Source organism: Aulonocara stuartgranti (genome assembly GCF_965226115.1).
Source record: "Aulonocara stuartgranti genome assembly, chromosome: 17".
Taxonomy (NCBI): domain Eukaryota; kingdom Metazoa; phylum Chordata; class Actinopteri; order Cichliformes; family Cichlidae; genus Aulonocara; species Aulonocara stuartgranti.
The window spans coordinates 37,982,037-38,001,585 of record NC_138953.1 but is presented as its reverse complement, the minus strand read 5'-3'; the positions used below and the strand labels follow the sequence as shown (position 1 = coordinate 38,001,585).

At 40.2% G+C, this 19,549-nt stretch overlaps 2 protein-coding genes across 2 annotated transcripts; both read left to right on the top strand.

Annotated features, from left to right (window-relative positions):
* Positions 1 to 1,349: 1,349 nt before the first annotated feature.
* Positions 1,350 to 8,819, top strand: LOC309692315 (uncharacterized protein; the record flags this gene model as incomplete). The annotated part of the gene is made up of 6 exons (XM_082510667.1): positions 1,350 to 1,690; positions 3,142 to 3,330; positions 6,228 to 7,267; positions 7,465 to 7,620; positions 8,627 to 8,719; positions 8,814 to 8,819. The coding sequence occupies exons 3-6, from the start codon at positions 6,236 to 6,238 to the stop codon at positions 8,817 to 8,819; spliced, it is 1,287 nt and encodes a 428-aa protein (XP_082366793.1). The 5' UTR covers positions 1,350 to 1,690; positions 3,142 to 3,330; positions 6,228 to 6,235.
* Positions 8,820 to 14,475: 5,656 nt separating this feature from the next.
* Positions 14,476 to 17,143, top strand: LOC309692584 (uncharacterized protein). Its single transcript, XM_082511231.1, has 4 exons — positions 14,476 to 14,581; positions 15,389 to 15,544; positions 15,629 to 15,721; positions 16,522 to 17,143. Exons 2-4 carry the CDS (start codon positions 15,473 to 15,475, stop codon positions 16,915 to 16,917), a joined length of 561 nt encoding a protein of 186 aa, XP_082367357.1. The 5' UTR covers positions 14,476 to 14,581; positions 15,389 to 15,472; the 3' UTR covers positions 16,918 to 17,143.
* The last annotated feature ends 2,406 nt before the right edge of the window (positions 17,144 to 19,549 follow it).

Here is a 19,549-nt window from a genome sequence, read left to right as displayed (position 1 = left end):
TTTATGTAACGTCGAACTTAAAATCTTATAAATAAACAAAAAAAAAAATCAAATTAAAATTATTCATGTCTACAGACAAGTACATACAGTCACATGAAAAAGCTTTCACTTATAGGTTAACACGGTGATCGAGGAGAAGCAACTTACGCTGTCCGTCAATCTAGGAAGGGTTATACGGCCATTTCTAAACAATATGAAGTCCATAATTCGACATTGAGAAAGGTCATTCATAAGTAGAACTCATTCAAGAAAGCTGCCAATCTTCCCAGAAGCTGATGTCACAGCATGTCCACCCAAGTTTAGGTTGTCAGGTTCTGAGAAAAAAAACCCCCAAGAGTTACATCTCAGACTCTACAGGCCTCATTTAGGATGTTAAATATTAAAGTTGGTGACAGCACAATTAGAAAATGACTGAATAAGTACGGCTTGTTTGGAAGGGTTGCCAGTAGAAGATAAACATTGCACCAGAGCTTAAGCTTGCAAAGTTGCATCAGAAACTTTGCAGGCTTCAGTTGCATTTTTCTAAGACTTCTGGAACAATGTCCTTTGGACAGATGAGACAGAAGTGGTAATGTTTGGCTGTAAAGCCCAGCATCATGATTGGTGAGAACCAAACACAGCAGTTCCGCACAAAACCCTCATACCAACTGTTAGTTCAATAAGGAGAGTTTACTTGGAAAAACTGAACATATTTATTGAGAAATTAACATATTTGGCGATTAGACTCTGATGACCCATCACGGCAGAACACAATCCCAGTGGTGATAGGATTTAGTACAGGACCCCCCCGGAGTCTGGAGGCTGGAGGTGGTGACGATGAAGACTGAGGCTTGAATGGAGCTCTGGCTGAGGTGTCTGGCTCAAAGAAGGTGGGCGACAAGATGATTGGACTAGAGTAATGATGTTAGTATTGAGATTGACAGTGTGGGAAAGTGGTAGACAAAGAGAAAAGCAGCCGAACACCCAGGAAAGCAAGCAGATGAGTCATTACAGATCTTCCTCATCGAACTCACGCTTAAGCTGCATCACGGCGGATGATTTGGGCTTGTTTTGCAGCCACAGGACCTGGGCACCTTCCATTTATTGAGTCAACCATGAACTTCTCTGTACACCAAAGTAGTTTAGAGTCAAATGTTAGGCCATCTGTCTGACAGATAAAGTCTGGCTCATAGAACAGGACAATGATCCCAAACACAGCAAATCTACAACAGAATGGCTGAAAAAGCAAAGAATCGATGTGTTTTGATGACCCAGTCAAAGTCTAGACTTCGATGTGACTCAAATGCTCTGGCAGGATCTTCAGAGAGCTGTGTAAAAAAATGCCTTCCAACCTTATAGAATCATACACTCTAAAAAGTAATTAATGTGACCTTTAGTCATTACTTACATATATATGTTGTTGTGAAATGAAAAATCAAGTTCATAAATACTGTTAGACTTCCTAATTAAAATTTTTATTTTATTGAGTTCGGGTGACACATAAATTATGCCTCTTTACTCAATATATAATCGTGATTTGTCTGAATTTAAAATCTTCTTTTAATCAAAAAACAATATAATTTTAAGTTCTGTCAATGTAAAATACAACTTGATGACGTGTAAACAGCTCACAGTTCCCTTCTTCTACTCAAGCGGACATATTCAACAGCACGTGTTCAAGGTTTATCAAGAGCTGTGTTCGTCGCGAACGGTGAGTAATTTTATGCGAAATTACACATATTTGCAGTCGCTCTGGATTTTGTTAGTTTACTTTAAAACAACGACGTAACATACATAACATACATCTTAGCTTGCCCCCGCGTTTGTGTGTTTTAATATACACACAGCAGCTAATTCCACGATAGCATAAATTGTTGGGCTCTTTTTGGAAAATTTAACACTGACGTTATAACGTCAGTGTTAAATTTTAGAGTATACTCTAATGCAGACCACTGTAATTGTCTTATAATTTTTAAAAGATAGCGGACGTTGTTAGCCCCGGCGCAAACTACTATGCTAACGTAGCTAGCCAAGCTAAGTTGTGTTCACTGTGATTTTATTTTTGAAATGTGAAATTTATTTTTTGAAGGGAAGCATTTTATGTTAGTAATTGTTAAGAAACGCTTCTAAATTTTCGTAACGTTACGGGGTGAAGTTGAACCCCATTGGCTTCTGCGCAGGAAGTGCCGTCGCTATTAGTCCGGTGTGTCTGTTGACCGCTAAGAGCGGTTCTTCACCGGCTGCTCGGCCTATTTTCACAGGTAAAAGACCAGACTAAAGTGCACTGTGCCGCATATGGTAGGGTAGTTAGCTGTCCCTAATTTTTGGGGACTTTCCGTGTTTTGTAGAGACGTAGAGGCGACGTGCATTGGCACTGGCTGTAACATTGATATGCCTCAATAAAGTTTGAAAGTAAGAAAAAAATCAATAGCGGGCCACCATCTTGGTTGGGTCCCCATTCGCCGCCAGTGCATTTTTTTTTCTACTGAGGAATGTATTCACCCATGGTAAATAAGGAAAATGTTTAAATATTTTTCCAAACAGATAAGGCAAGAAAGGTCAATAATCCCACATATGGTTTCAGTAGTATGCCAGTTTTTGCAACACTAGGGTGCACAAAAATGACCATAGCTGCTGACTCAGCACTGATTCTAATTTGGTTTTGGAAAATGAAATGAAAACAGATCAAGTGGGATTATTGACATTGTAGCTTGTGTATAAAAAGTTTGGGTTTTTTTTCGTATTTACTGTCAGAAATGATTCTGTCCTGTCATGCCACACCTTATGTTTGCTTTTGTTGATAAAAAAAAATATATATATATATATATATATATATATATATATATGTATGTATATGGTTTTTTCTTTTTGAGTTAACATATTCCTCAGTAGAAATACATGCACTGGGGGCGAGTGGAGACCCCTCCAAGATCGCGGTCGGTGGGGATACACGCTCCAACAGACTGGCCCAGTCCATGTCACCTCTATGTATATTTGATCTATGGAAAGCCACGTTAGGCTTTCCAGCACCCAGTGTATTCAGGTTTATGTAGTTTTGAATGTTTGGTTCTAGCTTACACAGCTTTGACAGGTGAAACTGATTCACTGTATTGAAGACTCACAGGTGAAGTTGAAAATACCATCTTTTGTATTTTTGTGCAGGCACGACTTTCTGGTGTTATACACTGTCCTGGCGTTGCAGATCTAGGGGTTCCAGTTAAGACGTGGTCAGCCTTCTAAAGAAAGTGGGAATCTCACCAAAATATTCAGTTACTTTGCTGTGTTTCTTGCCAGGACAAAGGCTCAAACCATCATCTTCTCCTGGTATCGAATACCAAGGGACCTTCTGAAGTAAGCTTTAACAAGTAAGCTTGAATTGAGTAATTCAGAATCATGAAGTATGGATTGGCCTTGCAAAATCTGTAAATTTGCAACCTCCACTAAGGAAGAGCTGATGAAACATTATAGGTTACGCCATATCCCCAGTGTACAGCCTCTGCCATGTCCTTACCTAGATTGTTTTTGTTCATTTAAGTCATGGGGTAGCCTAAAATCACACATATCAAGGAAACACTCAACTCACTCAACAGTGAGAACCTCTGAAATACTCAGTTTCTGTTGCCAGTTCTGTAATGTGGGCACATTTTCCACTGAAAAAGAGTATTTTGAACACCTTCGTCAACATTTGAAAAAGCAAGAAACTGTGTCCTGTGTTTTCAAAAATTGTAATTTCAAAACTAACATTTATGGAACATTTGCGTCACATAAACATCGCAAGCACACTCCCCACTCTTTAGATGAGTTTAAAGAAGACGTTTTAAAGAGGTTTGAAAAGCCTTTACAAACAGATCAGTGCAGCGATGTAGTTAATCAGGAGGGTGAACAATCTGACATTGAGGAGTTTAGAGATGATGATGTGAATGTACTGCCAAAGTTGATTGAAAGAAGCTTGGCTCATTTGATGTTGAAATTAGAGAGTTCATTTCATGTTCCCAACCAATGCATTGATGAGCTTGTAGAGTCATTGCATTTTATTTGTCATTCAGCTTCCGCTCCCATCATGAAAGACATTTTACAGTCCTGCTTGAAGAGACACAACTGTGAAGTTGATGAAGCCATTGTGTCTGAAATGGTGAACAACATATGTGTTGCTAACCCTGTCAGCGCTGCCCTTTGTGATGGTGGTCCTCTCTCTTCTGCCTTCAAAAGAAGAAAGTATTTTAATGAACACTTTTCTGTCGTGGAGCCGATTGAGTATATTCTTACTGGAGAGAGTAGCTTCCAGTATGTTCCCATTCTAAAGTCTTTACTTCAGGTTCTTAGCAGGAAAGATATACTAGACCTGATCTTGAGTGAAGCAGAGGTGCAGAGAACTGTGTACAACTCATTTCATGACGGCACCTTTTACAAAACCAACGAGTTGTTCTCAAAAAATGACCTTACAATTGCGCTAAATCTCTATGTGGATGACTTTGAGATTTGCAATCCTCTCGGTACATCCAGGAAAAAACACAAAATCACATCTGTATATTGGGTGTTAGCTGATGTCCCTTCATTGCTCAGATCTGAGCTAAACTCAATCTTCTTAGCAATTCTTTGCAAGGCTGAGGATGTAAAGAGATTTGGTTACAGCGCTGTGTTAGAGCCACTGCTCAAAGATCTTGTGGTCTTAGAGGAGGAAGGACTGTATGTTCCATCACTGGGTAGAAGAGTCAAAGGCACAGTGTTTAGTGTAGTTGCAGACAACCTTGGTGCCCATTCTATGGGGGGATTTGTTGAGAGCTTTTCCAGTTCATATGTCTGTAGGTTTTGTCTTGGTGAAAAGTCACAATTTCAAGATGGTGAAGTGAGAAATAAGGCATTCCCACCCAGAACAGCGGAACAACACACACTGCATGTCCAGGCTTTACAGGAAAATAACAGTTTGATGCATGTTTATGGAGTGAAGAGACAGTGTGCACTGACGGCAAAACTTAAATATTTTCATGTTTTGTCTGGATATCCACCTGATGTGTTGCATGATCTCTTTGAAGGTGTAGTGCCCCTAGAAATAGCACTGTGCCTAAGACTATTCATTCACAACAAATACTTCACTCTTGAAGAGCTGAACAAATGCATCAAAGAGTTCCCCTATAAATGGTCGGACAAAACCAATGCACCACAGCTTGTTCCTGTGAACTTTGCCCAACGGAAAAGTGTGGGGGGCAGTGCCCACGAGAACTGGGCTTTGCTTCGTCTCTTGCCACTCATGGTTGGATCAAAAATCCCTGAGGCTGACCCAGCATGGGAATTGCTTCTTGTGCTTCGAGACATTGTTGAGCTTGTTGTGAATCAAGTGCACACAGAGGAGACCATTTGCTTCCTGGACAGTAAGATATCTGAGCATAAACACAGGTTTCTCATGGTTTTTCCAGAGCAACGCCTCATTCCAAAACACCATTTCCTAGAACATTATCCAGAACTTATCAGGGCTTATGGTCCTCTGGTGTCACTGTGGACAATGCGGTTTGAGGCAAAGCACAGCTTTTTCAAGCGTGTTGTCAGACATACTCGTAGTTTTAGAAATATTCTGCTGTCACTGGCCATGAAGCATCAGTTGTTGCTTGCTTATAACCAACATGATTCCAGAGCTGTCAGACCATTACTACAGGCTACAACACTGTCTACAATGGATGTTAGTGTGCTGCGAGAGGATATCCAAGAAGCACTGCAGGCTAAGTTTCCTGGTGAGACATGTGTCCAGATAGCCAAAAGTGTGTGTTACAGAGGCACCAAGTACACTAGTGGAATGATCCTGGCTTATGGTTCCACTGGTGGGCTACCAGATTTTGGGGAGTTGATCCAGATTGTGGTTTTGAAAGGCAATGTGGGATTCATAGTGAAAGGTGTAACTGCTTGGTCAATTGAACATCTGAGGAGCTATGTGCTTGAGAAAACTGGTACAGTGAAAGTCATAGAGGCAGCTGAGTTATCAGACACGGTCCCCTTGATTTCTTACATTTGTGGCGGAACAACCATTATGACTCTTAAGTGCAGCATTTATGTTCCATAAATGATTTCCATACTTTGTGTGGAGATTTTCAGCTGAAAAAAGACAAACCCAAATCTCAGTCTTTCTACTATTTTCAGAGATGGCATATAGTTAATTGGCTCCTAGTTTCCATACATGGAGATCAAATTTTATTATATTATGCACTATTTCGCTGTTACTAAGAATTACAGAAACATGTCAAAAATTTGGTCTACAGGTTACCTAATGTCACAACCGTCTCAACTTCGAGTGATCCTTGCAGATCATGATGTCCGTAAAGTTGTACTACCATCTGGAATCCCAGAAACGGTGGATGACCTTTATTCAGCCATCCGTGATACCTTTTCCATTACAAGAGACTTCTGTCTTCACTATAAAGATGCTGATTTTGGTGATGAGTTTTTTACCCTTGTTTCGACAACTGATCTTAAGGACAAGGACACAATCAAGATTGTGTTTCTCCAGGACCAGGAGCCTACAATAACCTTGACCTTAAGTGATGTGACCAACGTGACTGATAATCCATCTGAGGAGGACTCTGTTGACACCTCATCTGTGTCAACTAATGACACTCTGATTCTTTCCACATCTGAAGATAGTCCAGGGCACCGTTACCAGCGCTGGCCTGTTCAATTTCAGATTCCCAGGTTTTCTGACCTCACAGAGATCCAAATTCGGTCAGCCAACGAGCGCTTCCAAAAAGATGGGACTCTTCTCCCTACAAAAGATTTAATTCCACTGCTTCCTGACATACTTAGAAAACTAGCAGAAGCTATTTATAAGTATACTGCTTATCCATCCAGTCTGCAGATCAGTGAGGTTGCAGAGGCCCTGACTCTAAAGCATCCCTGCCTGAAAGAACCAGGGTCCTTCAATGGATGCTATGGGTGGGCGCAGCGTCTAAAGTACAAGATGAACAATTTCAGAAGCAAGCTTAGAGGTCTCGGCTGCCCTGAAGTTGAAGTAAACTCACTTAAGAGGAAAATGACATGTGACCAATACCCGGCAAAGAATGTCAAAAAACCAAAGAAGGCTGAGGTGAACTACCTACCCCCTCATGCTCAAGGTGAAACTAGTGAAAGTTTGGAAAAAGAGAGAATCGAGCTACTGAGTGAAGTGATGAAAAGGGACAACTCCAGAATGGTAGCTCAGAAAATGGACAAGACGTTCAGCCTTCGTCGGGAGGAAATAGTGAAAGAGGCCCCTGCCATCAGTGACTTCATGAAGCGCTGGCCTGCTCTTTTTAGCGAAGTACAGGTGAGATAAAATGTTTATTAAACCAGTGTTTTTGTGTTGGGGATTGATGAAATTACAACTAGAAGTCAGATAAATAAAAAATTTAGAAATGCATATATTTACACCTAATACATTTAAATGTTTACAAATGCACATTTGGATTTGGAATTATTTATGCTTATGTCTCTTGTTGTATTTTATTCTGGTGTGCCCTGCAGATATGTGAAGAATTTAAGAGGATAACAACAGTCAGCCTTGAATCAACCTTTCTGGCCAGGCTTGACCAATGCACCCCAAAACTGATGGCCTTGACCCTGTCAAAAGGAGGAGCTGCAGGTCTGAGGATGAGGCAGATTAAGGACATGCTTCTGCAGGTATAATGAATAACTTTATGAATAGACCTTTATTTGCATCTGCCTTACTTTTTTCATGTGGGTGGCTGTAGCTCAGGTGGCAGAGCAGGTCAGCCACTAATCAGAAGGATGGTGGTTCGATCCCAGGCTGCCTCCTGGCTGCATGCCAAATATCCTTGGGCAAGATACTAACCCCATGTTTGCCTACTGGTGGTGGTCAGAGGGCCCGGTGGCGCCTGTGTCCGGCAGCCTCGCCTCTGTCAGTGCGCCCCAGGGCAGCTGTGGCTACAATGTAGCTTGCTATCGCCAGTGTGTGAATGTGTGTGTGAATGGGTGAATGACTGAATGTAGTGTGAAGCGCTTTGGGGTCCTATGGACTAGAAAAGCGCTATACAAATGCAGGCCATTTACCATCTCAAATGTTGATATGGCTGCTTTGAAGAAGGTCCATTGTATACTAACACTATTTTTTTCCAAAATTGTTCATATTTTGGTTACACTTGCATCTAGGGCAGGGCAAAAGAAGAAAATATGTCGTCTGTACAATATACACTTTTTATTATTTTAAAATAAAGCTCTATGATTTACATAAAGTGTTTCACACGCGCAAGAATGTTAACAATACATAACATGGAGGAAGACTGTATCTGTGCCAGTTACATTGTAATTGAATGAATGGATATTTATTGTTATTATACAAGTTCAGAGCACAAGTACAACAAAATGTATCTTTATTTTAGTGTTTTTACTTATGAAGAAGGAATGTCCAGGTTACAAGCGCAGCGTTTCTCAGGTCTCCGCAGAGTGAGACAGCCATGCCCCCACTGTGTGCGGAGTAAGCAGGTCCCAAACAATAAGAAACTCAGGAGAATAGCCAGATCACCTTTTCCACCTTATTCCAAATGAACTTTTTTATTATTTAATTAAAAAAAATGCTATATCATTATGGATATAATTTTCAGTATATGAAGTAAGCTACTTACATCTGATTTTTTTTTTAACACATCTATTTTTTTCTATCAATCAGGACAACACAGTTGAAAAGCGCAGAGAAATTGCTATTTGCTGCCTCATAGTCTATCTTGGAGAGAAGGAGGAGGATCTTTTCAAACAATACAGCGTAAGTACTTGAGTTGGTTTTTAATTTTTTGTTTAGTTTTGAATGCATGTCTCTGTAGGGTCTTTGTGTTTTGTTCATTGGATTTTCTGTTCAGGGTTGAGTATTTAAGTCATTCAGTGCCATAGACGTCTTTAGACGTCAAAATGAATCCGAACGCTCAGTGCCATAGACGCCTCTTGAGCTTTTTATTGAATTGAGAAGGTGGTGGAGTTGATTACATGGATAAAATCCCACCAGCGTGACAGTCGGCTCTACTGAGAACGAGTATTGTGGCACGATTTTTGATCCAGCTCGTCATTTCGAGCTTGAGGTGTCTGCAGCCTGACGTCATGGTTTTTCTAGCAATTCCAGTGAACATGAACCGGATTTATCTGACCAGTATCTCCTGTTAGAAACTTCTGAAGGCGTGAGGTTCTGGGGGCGATCCGTCTCTGGGCCGGGGCCCTGGCCGGGCCTTGGGTCCTGGTTTGTGTGTTGCCGGGGTTGTGGGCGGGTGGGTGCATGGGGGCCCATCCCTGGCGCAGGGTGCCGCCGGTGTGTCGAGCTGCCTGTGGGGCTCTTCAACCGGTGGGGGAGATTGCCACACCTTGCAGGAGCTTTCCTCCACTCAGGAACTCTCTGCAGGAGGGGGAGATACAGGAGAGGTGGAGGAAGATCTCAGCCTGGGCGTCTATTGTCTTATGTAGTCTGGAAGATGAGTGGATGGTGGGGTGGGTGCAGTTTTCTCTGTGGTGGGGTTGGGTGGACTGTCCCAGGCTCTGTGGGGCCGGGGGGCGCTGCTGCGCTGGGCCCCGGTCTGGATGGGCCTGGGCCCCCTTTCCCTGGCGGGTCGCGGAGTATGGGAGTGCCTACTGGGGTCAGCGGGGGAGCTGGCCCCAGGGAGGGGTCACCTGCCCCTCCCTTCCTTCCCTCCCCATCTCCGGCTGCCTCCCTCTTCCCGCTCCACCACAACCACCCACACATGCAGGGCCTCGGAGTAGGGGTATGTCACTAGGGTGCAGAGGAGGCTACCCCCCCCCCCCTGTCCCCTTCTGGCTACCTCTGCCTCAATTTTATCCCACAACTTAGACATTCACATTACTCACACCCTCATTACACATACATATAGGATCTTGGGGGTGGGCACAATCACGGAGTCCAAGTTATCATCAGGGTGTACACCTCACCCCTGGCGTCGTTGCCCACCTCTCAATTTTAAATACACGTAGACATTGAGGGCTAACAGGAGGGACTATGCGCTTACCTGCTGCTCTCTGGCAGGTAGCTCCATGCCCTCCTGGGTTTTAATTGCACCTTAGAACCCACATGCATCAACACTACAATGAGCGGGTGGAGGGAGGTTTGGAGTCTTCTCTCACCCCCATTCTCTGCGGCCTGCTGGAGCGGGGGGGCTAGGAGGAGTTGGCCGACTGCGGTCTGGAATGTGGGGCCTCCCTGCTGCTGCGGAGTCGGGGCGGTCTGCCTCTCCCCACCGCAGGGAAAAGGGTAACACCACCTGGGTCTGGGTGCAGTTCCCCCCTCCAGGGGCAGGGGTACCTAGACCCGGTTTGTAGAGTACGCTTGGGGAGTGTGATCGTGTGTACAGCGTCTCTTTATGTCTGTCTCCACGTCGATTGAGTGTGAAGTGCACATGAGAGCATGAGGGTGGGAATGGATGTTTGTGTCTGTGTGTGCCTGTATGTCTGTGTCTATATGTCAGGTTGGGTATCAGACGCCACCTCTCTGGGGACATCTCGGGCCCTCCAAGGTTTGGAGGCCTATCTCCACCCACCACCACTTCCCCTGCCGGTGGCGGACTCCCTCAGGTGTCGGTGCGTTGGTGGTTCTTTGTATCTGGGGGTGGGCGTCCGGGTACACACCGGCTCACTCCTTGGCGGCTGCTTATCGGGGCCTGGAGCCTGGGGCTCACTCGGGCCACTTCGGAGGTGGGGTGGGGAAGAGAGACTCATTTTTGTCATGGTGGTTTCAGAATTCACATAGTCATAGAACAAAATATTCTGTGAGCCTTCAAAATCAGCGAAAATGCTAAATATCTCTGGCACTGAGGGGGGTATGAAATCTGAGAGTGGCTGGCACTGAATGAGTTAAGGGACATTCCAACCCTAAGTGAAGATATGTCTATTGCCATGTATAAGTGAGAAAAAAGCATTTCAGAATTACAATCCAAAGATGTTTATTGCCATTGTCATTGAACATAATTTGCTGAATAGAAACCTGTTTCCGTGATAAGGTGCAACATAAACACACAGGATAAAAAATTTTGTAGCCAGCGCAGTCATTTTCCTGATCTGGCAGCAGCTTTAGCAGAGCATAAACAATGGAAGTGAATGGCAGGTACTAGCATTTTGTGTGCAAAAGTGATTAAAATCACTCAATAATGATACCAAGTATTCCTGGGGAGCTCAACAATCATGCTGACTGCAAATGAAAAGTATGAATTGACATGAAGGATTTTCAGGAGCCGATTTAGACTTGGGACTACATTACGACAGAGCACTGCTGTAAGCCTCCACATGGTTATAACACAGCAGTTGAAGCCACTGCCGACCAGTGTCTATAAACCAACATGCTATTTGTGCAATATTTCTTCAACAAATCAAAGACCCATCCATTGTTACTGCAGCTTACTATGCTTGTATAGTAGTGGCTGTGTGTGTTTGTTTATGGAAGCTGGAGGCTTTTTCAACTGTTGCGTTATATCCATGCACCATGCAGTGGATGTTTACAGCAGTGTTTGTCATAACTGCAATGTAGTCTCAAGTCTAAATCAGCTTCTGCAAATCTTCTGTGTTACTTTTGCACTTTTCATTTGCCGTGAACATGATTACTGAGCTCCCAAGAAATATTTGTTTTCATTACTGAGTCATTTTAATCACTTTTGCACACAACATGCTAGCACCTGCTATTCACTTACATTGTTTATGCTCTGCTAAAGCAAATGGATTGCTTCCGGATCAGGAGAATTAGTGTGCTGTTTACAAAAGGCATGTTTCTCACTTTCTAACTGTGACAATATGGCAATAGATAAAATTTCACTTAGAAGTGGAATAACCCTTAAAAATGATTTATTAGATTTTCTTTTCAAAGTGGAAAAACAAAACTGTGAAAAACAAGACATTTTTTATTTTAAACGTGGATTATGGTTTAATTTAGCTTTTAAAACTTACAGAATGACAAAGTAAAATCACTGAAAAACACAAAAGACAACCTGTTTTAGCTTATTTTCCTACCTGTAGTAGTTCATTCCCTTATGCACGTCATCCTGAAGTGCTTGAGCTATGTATTTTATACATCCTAACATTTAATTTCTCCTACAAGGATGAGGGAGGAGCTCAACGCAGACCTTGCAATGCAAATCATGAAGATTGCTATCATTGGTGATGGGCCTGCAACCATCATCGTTGAGGGATCCAAGATCCTGGAGAGGATTGATGTTGCCAGATCCTGTGCTTTGATGATGGGAGTAATCTACGCTCTGAACCTTACCTATCCCAAGCAGCTGAAATTTACCTTTGAGGTATTTCAAAAACTATGCCTTGAGCTTGATGGACAAAAAGCCAGCTCTAAAGTAATGAATCTTAAGTTTGGTATTTTCTAGAGCAGACTTGATAGACCATTCGTGAGTGAGTTTCACAAATCCTTATTCCTGCATTTCTGGCACTACTTGAATGTGTTTTACTAAATTTTAAAGCGCTGTTCTTAAGTCTTCTGAGTTAATGTTTTGCCGTGTCTTAAATGCTGTTATTTGCACATTTTTAAGGAATGCGTTTAATTTCTCCCATGACCTGTGTTCTGAGGGTACTGGTGTGTTTTAAAGTTTGTGTAATACCCTCTTTAGCTGGCCTTAATCTTGAGGGTGAAAAGTCAAATATAGAAGAGAATCAAGAATACTTTGTAAGAGTGCTGACAAAGTTGAATGAAAGAAGCTTTGATCATTTTATGTTTAAATTAGTGCATTTAATGTATAGCAGCCTGTCATCTTTTGTTTTGATTCACTGTCACATGTTAAAGTAAAAAAAAAAAGAGGATTCAAGTAGTAGGTTGTATTACAATTTCAATAAACAGTTCCTTAAGTTTCAGCGGGCAATTTGTGTTCTAGGAAACTGAAGCCCACAAATCTTGCACTTCGCACACACGTTAAAGAATTGTGATGTTTGTTATTGTAATTAAATGGGTCTAACTCATTGGAATACATCTGTCTGAATTTCTATTCTTTCTAAGCACCAGGTACGAGTCCCTTAGCTGATGTCCAGGTATTTGGCATCACATCTGCTGCATTCAAACAAATACACACAACATCCATTTCTTTTTCTGAAGGTCATGACACAAGAGCACACAGAGCGCATGTTAAGGCTGACCTTCGTTTGGGGAAAAAAGTGATCGACAAGTTTCTAAGGTCTTAGAACCTTGACTTCTTTGTGGGCAGGCACCACCATGCATGAGCCTGCCCACGCGGTAGTCATGGTTATAAGACACAGCTTTTGATCAAGGTTGTATTTTGGAGCGACTTAGCCTGCTGGGAAACAGGTAAATGCCCTTATAGAATCTCCTGTAGGACCAAAACATTACTACACTGTAACCAAAATATCATATTTGACCAATATAAATACTATTTATGCCGACAGTTAAGTTCATTTTAATTATAAATGTGTTTTATTTTGTTCAAAAAGTTACTTCACCATACATAAATATAATCTTGGATCAACTTAAATTCCTGTGTATTTGTTGACAATTATTAAGTTCATGTTACTCAGAATGTGTTTTTTTTTGTGGCCAAAAAGTAACTTCACTATACATAAAATTCACGTTGGATGAACTTAAATTTTTGTGTTCTAGTCGAAAATTATTAAGTTAATTTTACTTAAGAATGTTTTTAATTGTGGCCAAAAAGTAACTTCACTATACATATAATTCACGTTGGATCAACTTAAATTTTTGTGTTCTAGTCGAAAATTATTAAGTTAATTTTACTTAAGAATGTTTTTAATTGTGGCCAAAAAAGCTACTTCACCATACTCAAAAATATTGCTTTGAATTAATGCTATTCTGCCAGAAGTTGGCTTAACTCAAAAATTCTAGTGGAAAACGTTAACATGTTTTTTTTATTTGAACCAATGTTTTATTTATTAGAGTGTAGCAACATTACAAAGCCGTACAGAAAATGGTTACTTCAAGTTGTTGTTGCTGTTACAAGCTATTGAATCACAGGGTGTACTTTTCCCGTGGAAAAGAGTGTTCACTCTTTTCCACGGGACATTTTCCAGAACAATTTCACTTGCTGAGAAAACAGCACTGTCACCATGGAAGGTCTATCAGAACAGTTAATCATAATTACTCGAAACCCTTTTAAAAATGTCAACACGACACACACTCAAAAAACAGATTCAGGTCCTCCTTTCAAAGAACACATACAAATTTTGTTAGTTGTTCATAAATGTAATTAAAAAATACCAAATTAATTTGATTTTCTTTGTGTAAACCTAAAATTATTCTAAACCAGCAGAGGCTGATTCTGAACACAAAATGAATGAGTTTGTTGGGGCACTGGGGGTAGGAGGAGTACATTTTTGCAATTAAGTATTTGTAAACTCAAAGAAATAAATTCAAGCCCCTCTTTAAGCTTAAACATTTTTTTTAATCTCATTCAACGCAAATGTAGCACTCCAGCATTACTGCAATTATTATTCGTGTGGTGAACCTAAATTATTTTCTCTCAAAGCAGTCTTTGTTACAAGAACACAAAGTTATTGAGTTACACAACGGTCCGCCTTCTTTGAAAATTTTGCGCTCTTTCAGGATCACCTAAATGAATGCAGCTGCTCTTGGCCTTTCTGTACTTTTTGGATAAAACTACACCTTCAGGTAAGGTAAAATATTATTTTTTCATATATCCAATTGTGTATTTCTTTATCAGCTAAATCTATGGCAATGCTATTTATCATAGAAGCTTGTAACAGTTGTTTTTTGAACTTTTGGTGGTGCTACCATTCTCTTCTCTGCTTGAATACTATTTTTTTTTGACAATATAGCCAGGTCTTTTCAAAAGTGCCTTGTTTTAGAGGAGAAATTGTGTAGCTGCCAACTTTTAAGTCGGAACGTGTGCTAGCTTATTAGCAGCTAGCCATTGCGCTCAATGAAAGATGATGTCCTATAGCTAACTTCTTTCTTACTGTTTTCTTTTTATAATCTAAAAATTATGTATTCTGTGTTTATTATTATATAATGCCATTTTCTAGTAGAAAGTATCGTTTTGAGGTGTCTTTAAAAGCACTACATAGTTTACTGAGGGTGCTACCAAAAGCGAACCATGTGGCCGGAAGAGTAACTGCAGGCAGCACAATGCGCACTCCCGTGATGTTCAAACCTATTTATTATTATAAAAGATTTCGGCTACGTCCACACTTACACAGGTATTTTTGAAAACGGAGATTTTCCGTTTTCGTTTTAAAAAATAATCCCGTCCACAGGTAAACGCAAAAATGAAGGAAAACGCTGCTAGGAACATGCCAAAGCAACAGGTGGCGATATATTCCTAAACTCAGCTAAAAACAGTTTAGGTCTTGACAAACTTCACTGATGGTTCAAATGTTTAGCAACTTTCAGTGTGTTGATTCAGCAGTCTGTATTTAAACTTCTAGTTTATTATATTTATGTATGTTTTATTTCCAGGTGAATGCAGACTTCCTGCAGATCACTACAAAACCCCTGCAGGCGAAGTTCTTGGCTCAGCTGGACAATTTAACAGACAAGCTGATGCAAATTTTTGAGGGGAGCAAAGGAGCAAAGGGCCAAAAGATCAAGGATATCATGGCGATCAGTAGTTTGGTCAGTACTAATGATAAACCCATCAATTAAATGCAATCAATCAATTCCATTTTTTTCACCCTTTTTTTCCCACCCTTGCATTAGTGTGATGACATCGACATAAAGAGGGAGCATACTCTTAAAAGCCTGGTGATCTACTTTAATGAAGATCCAGACCTACTGTTCAAGGAGTATCTGGTACGCTTATCACACTTTCTTTTCTAGATTCAATTTGAGTTAGGTTCATCGCACGCAAAATGCTCACATATTCAAATAAGACAATATAATTGTGAAATATGTATTACTCTTAATAGTCATTGTTGAAACTTGTACTGGAGAGCACCTTTTAAGGGGACAGATTCAGTAAAAATTCAATTGTTCGTTTTTTTGGGGCTGCCATGTAGGTATCTACTGCCTCTATAAACACGGTAAATGTGAAGAAAACATTCATCCACTTTCTGTCAGTGTTTAAATTCAGTTTATTTATATAGCGGTATATCACAACAACAGTCATCTCAAGGCACTTCATAAAGTAAACACTCCAATGAAATTCAGTTAATTATGCCAATTAGTAAAAAGTCTTCTATATAAGGAACCCAGCAGATTGCATCGAGACACTGACTAGTGTCACTGGCGTTACAGCGATCCTCTGGTTTCCGGAATAATGTGCCTAAAACAAGCTGTTTCAAAAGGTCCCCAATTGTCATGAAATAAGGGAAATTGACCCAGCCCCCCCCCACCACACACACACACACCTACACCTATAGACACTTGAGGAGCTGCTCCTCTATTTCAAGCCCCTCCCAAAGGGAGGTACATAATACCTTAGCCCAAACTATTGATAGAGAACAGATTGATGGGTTTTATTCATGTTTGGAGTGTTTATAGAGGCAGTAGAGACCCATGTTTCAGCACAAAAGGATACAAAGCTGAGTTTTGCATAATATGTCCCCTTCCAAGTGACAGAGCCCTTAAACCTGAAACATCCTGTTTTTCAGACCGCCTCCACTGAGGATGAACAGTTGAGATCCACTGCAGCAACTGTCATGGGTATTTACACCATCAGAAGAGAAGGCATTCAGGAGCCAGAGGATGTTGCAGTTGTCATTGAAGGTACTACAGTTATGAACAACCTCGGTAGTGTCATCATGTCATTCATCGTTCTCTTTGGACTGATTTATGCACTTGATCTGAGCTATCCAAATGACCTCAAGTACACTTTCGAGTTATGTCAGAAGAATTTAATGAATCTGGATGGACAAAGGCTCAGTACAAATGCAACAAATGAAATTGAAGATGTTTGCTTAGGCAAACAAGACCCCAGCACAAAATTTGATTTTGGCCTTTTTATCTCTTTTGTTCAAACTGTGACCTTTTTTTCCCCCTTTTTTTGAAAAATAGAAGTTGTCTATTTTTGTCTGCTGTTCTGTTGTGAGTGATGTAACCTTTAATCTATACTACTATAGATGGATAAAAGGACTGTGAGAATTTAGCTCAAAAAAAATTCAATGGTTGTAACCAGCATCTTCCTTTTAATTGCGTTTGGGATTTTCGAAGAGACAAAACAAATGTTGACAAGTTTGGTGTCTTCCAGTGTTTTAAAGTTGGTGTTCCCGTTCTTATAAGCTTGTAAAAGTTTGAATTAGAGAAATAAAGTTTTTTTTTAATTAAAATACCTCCCCTTTGGTAACACAAAATGTTCTTAATGAAAATCTTTTATATATATATATATATACATTATATATTTGTATTTAAGTATTTTTGGGTTGTTTAAAATGTTCAGTGACTGGCATAATATGGTGTGAATTGCAATGTTTAGTAGGTTATCATTGTGAATTTGCTGAAAACCTACCTGCAAGTGTCACTATAAATATATATACAATGATTCTTACGTGAAATCGGATTTTACAAATTCCAGTTTGTTTTCAGTCTTGCCTAGTAATACAAAGGTGTGTGCTTTTCAGATTTGATATTCATTTCAAATGTAAGGCACTTTTTTGTGAGCACTTTGATTTTGTTAAGGTTAATTTGACCATGTGAAATGTATGTTTATTCACAAAATATTCTGTTTCTGCTTTTAATTCAAGTGAATAAAACTGAGTTGAAAAAACTAATTTATTTTGTCATTATTTTAATAATTAAATTAGTTTTCTGGTAATTAAAATTATGATTTAGTTGAACTTAAAATAATCATTTCAATTCGAAAGAAAATCTAGCTCAAATGAATGACATTGTATTGAGTTGAACCAACCAAAACCTTTCACATCTTATTAATGTAATTTTTTTCCTTTTAAATTGTGTTCTACTGACTCAATTTAATTAAATTGTCATGATGTATGTAGATTTGGTTGAACCAAAATAAATGTATTACGTGGAAAACCTGCCATCAGTCAAATTGAGTTCATCCAATGACTAATTTTTATGAGTGCAGATTCAGTGAATCCAATTACAGGCTGACGCCTTGCTGCTCAGTAGTGGCTAAAGGCACCTGTGTCAGCACTCAGTTATCAGTCTAACAGGCCACACCCTTGAGCATGCTTAAATCGAAGCATGATTGAGACAAAAAATTCTGTAGAGTTGTCATGATCAAGAAAATTAGCTGTAGAGACTAAAACCATTTGTACCACGTTGTAAACATGTTTATTTCTTATAAAGTTGGGTGTATTAACAGAGGAGTCTACGGTGACTGATTCTCCCCTGAAGCAAGCCTCAAGAAACCATTAGAGAAACTACAGTTTACTGCACGTCCACGGTGGCTTTGTTTTACAGCCCTGGAGGTTGCGCATTTGGCCAAGGTCAAGAGACAGATTGATGGCAGACTAAACTGTAGGTGGTTTTCCTTGACAGTATTTTTTGTCTGCAGCTTCATACAGTATGTGTTGTGCTGTATTTTTACTGTGTAGCCATGATAATCAGCTTTGGTTAGATAAGATTCATAATCAGATGAGAGGAAGAATTTAAATGAGTTAAGATACTAGTCTTCACTGAGATTAGGGTCAAATTCTGCTCAACATGTGCATGTAAATACATAAATTTGGAGCGTATATGCCCACGTTATTGAACTTGCAGTCAGCTTGCATAAGACAGCAGTAAGAAAAAAAACTGCTGCTGTTGCTTTACCTAGTTGCTCCGATTCCTCGGGATAAATGAGTGATTAGCAGCAGCTGCAGTTTCTGTCAGTAAATTAGCTCAACGGCGTTTGACTTCATAAAAGTGCGAACTCAAACAAGTGAGAACATAAGAACGAAATTAATTACCCAGAGTGTTTGCACACTTTTGTGTTGAGGATAATATCTGGCTGCAACACTTGACTACAGTCCACGGATTAGAAAATCAGATCAGATAAATAAAGCAAAACTAATCAGCCAAGAGGGGAGTTTTAAAGGAAACTTGTTAGTGAAGTTTCTTCAGTATTTGTGCCACTTCTGTGTGAACGCTGATTTCCTGCTTTTCCTGCTTTTCATATTCTCATTCAACATGAGAAAGTCTTCAGCAGAAAAAGCCGATTCTTCACAGCAAACCAAAAACTAAAAATGATTTGTCTGTAATGCTTTGAGCCAGGTTTGTGTTTTCATGTCAGTGTTGTGTAATGGCACTCTCCCTCTGTATTGTATGTACAAAAATAACTAAGCACACTTTGACTTTTCCATTCTGGACACTAGGTGTGCGCAGACGTGAGAGCACAGCTGACCGACCACAAAACATTCGGCGTCCAGTAGAAACAGTCATCTCATCATATGCACGAGTAATGCTGTTAAACAGAAGCACTCGCTATATTTGCTGTGTATATTACAGTATCAATCACCTGACACCCACACAAAGCAGATATTTTCAAGCAAAGTTTAAAATCGAATTGTATATGCTTTAAACACCTTGGGGGGAAATATACTCTACATAGGCAATATTGGTTTATTCCTTCTAATCTGTTTACTTAAAGTATCCTAGTTCTCTTTCTGTGTTTTAAGAAGTCTTGCATACAGTAATGAGAAGTTATTATTATAAATGGGGTGTAGCTGCAGGCTCAGA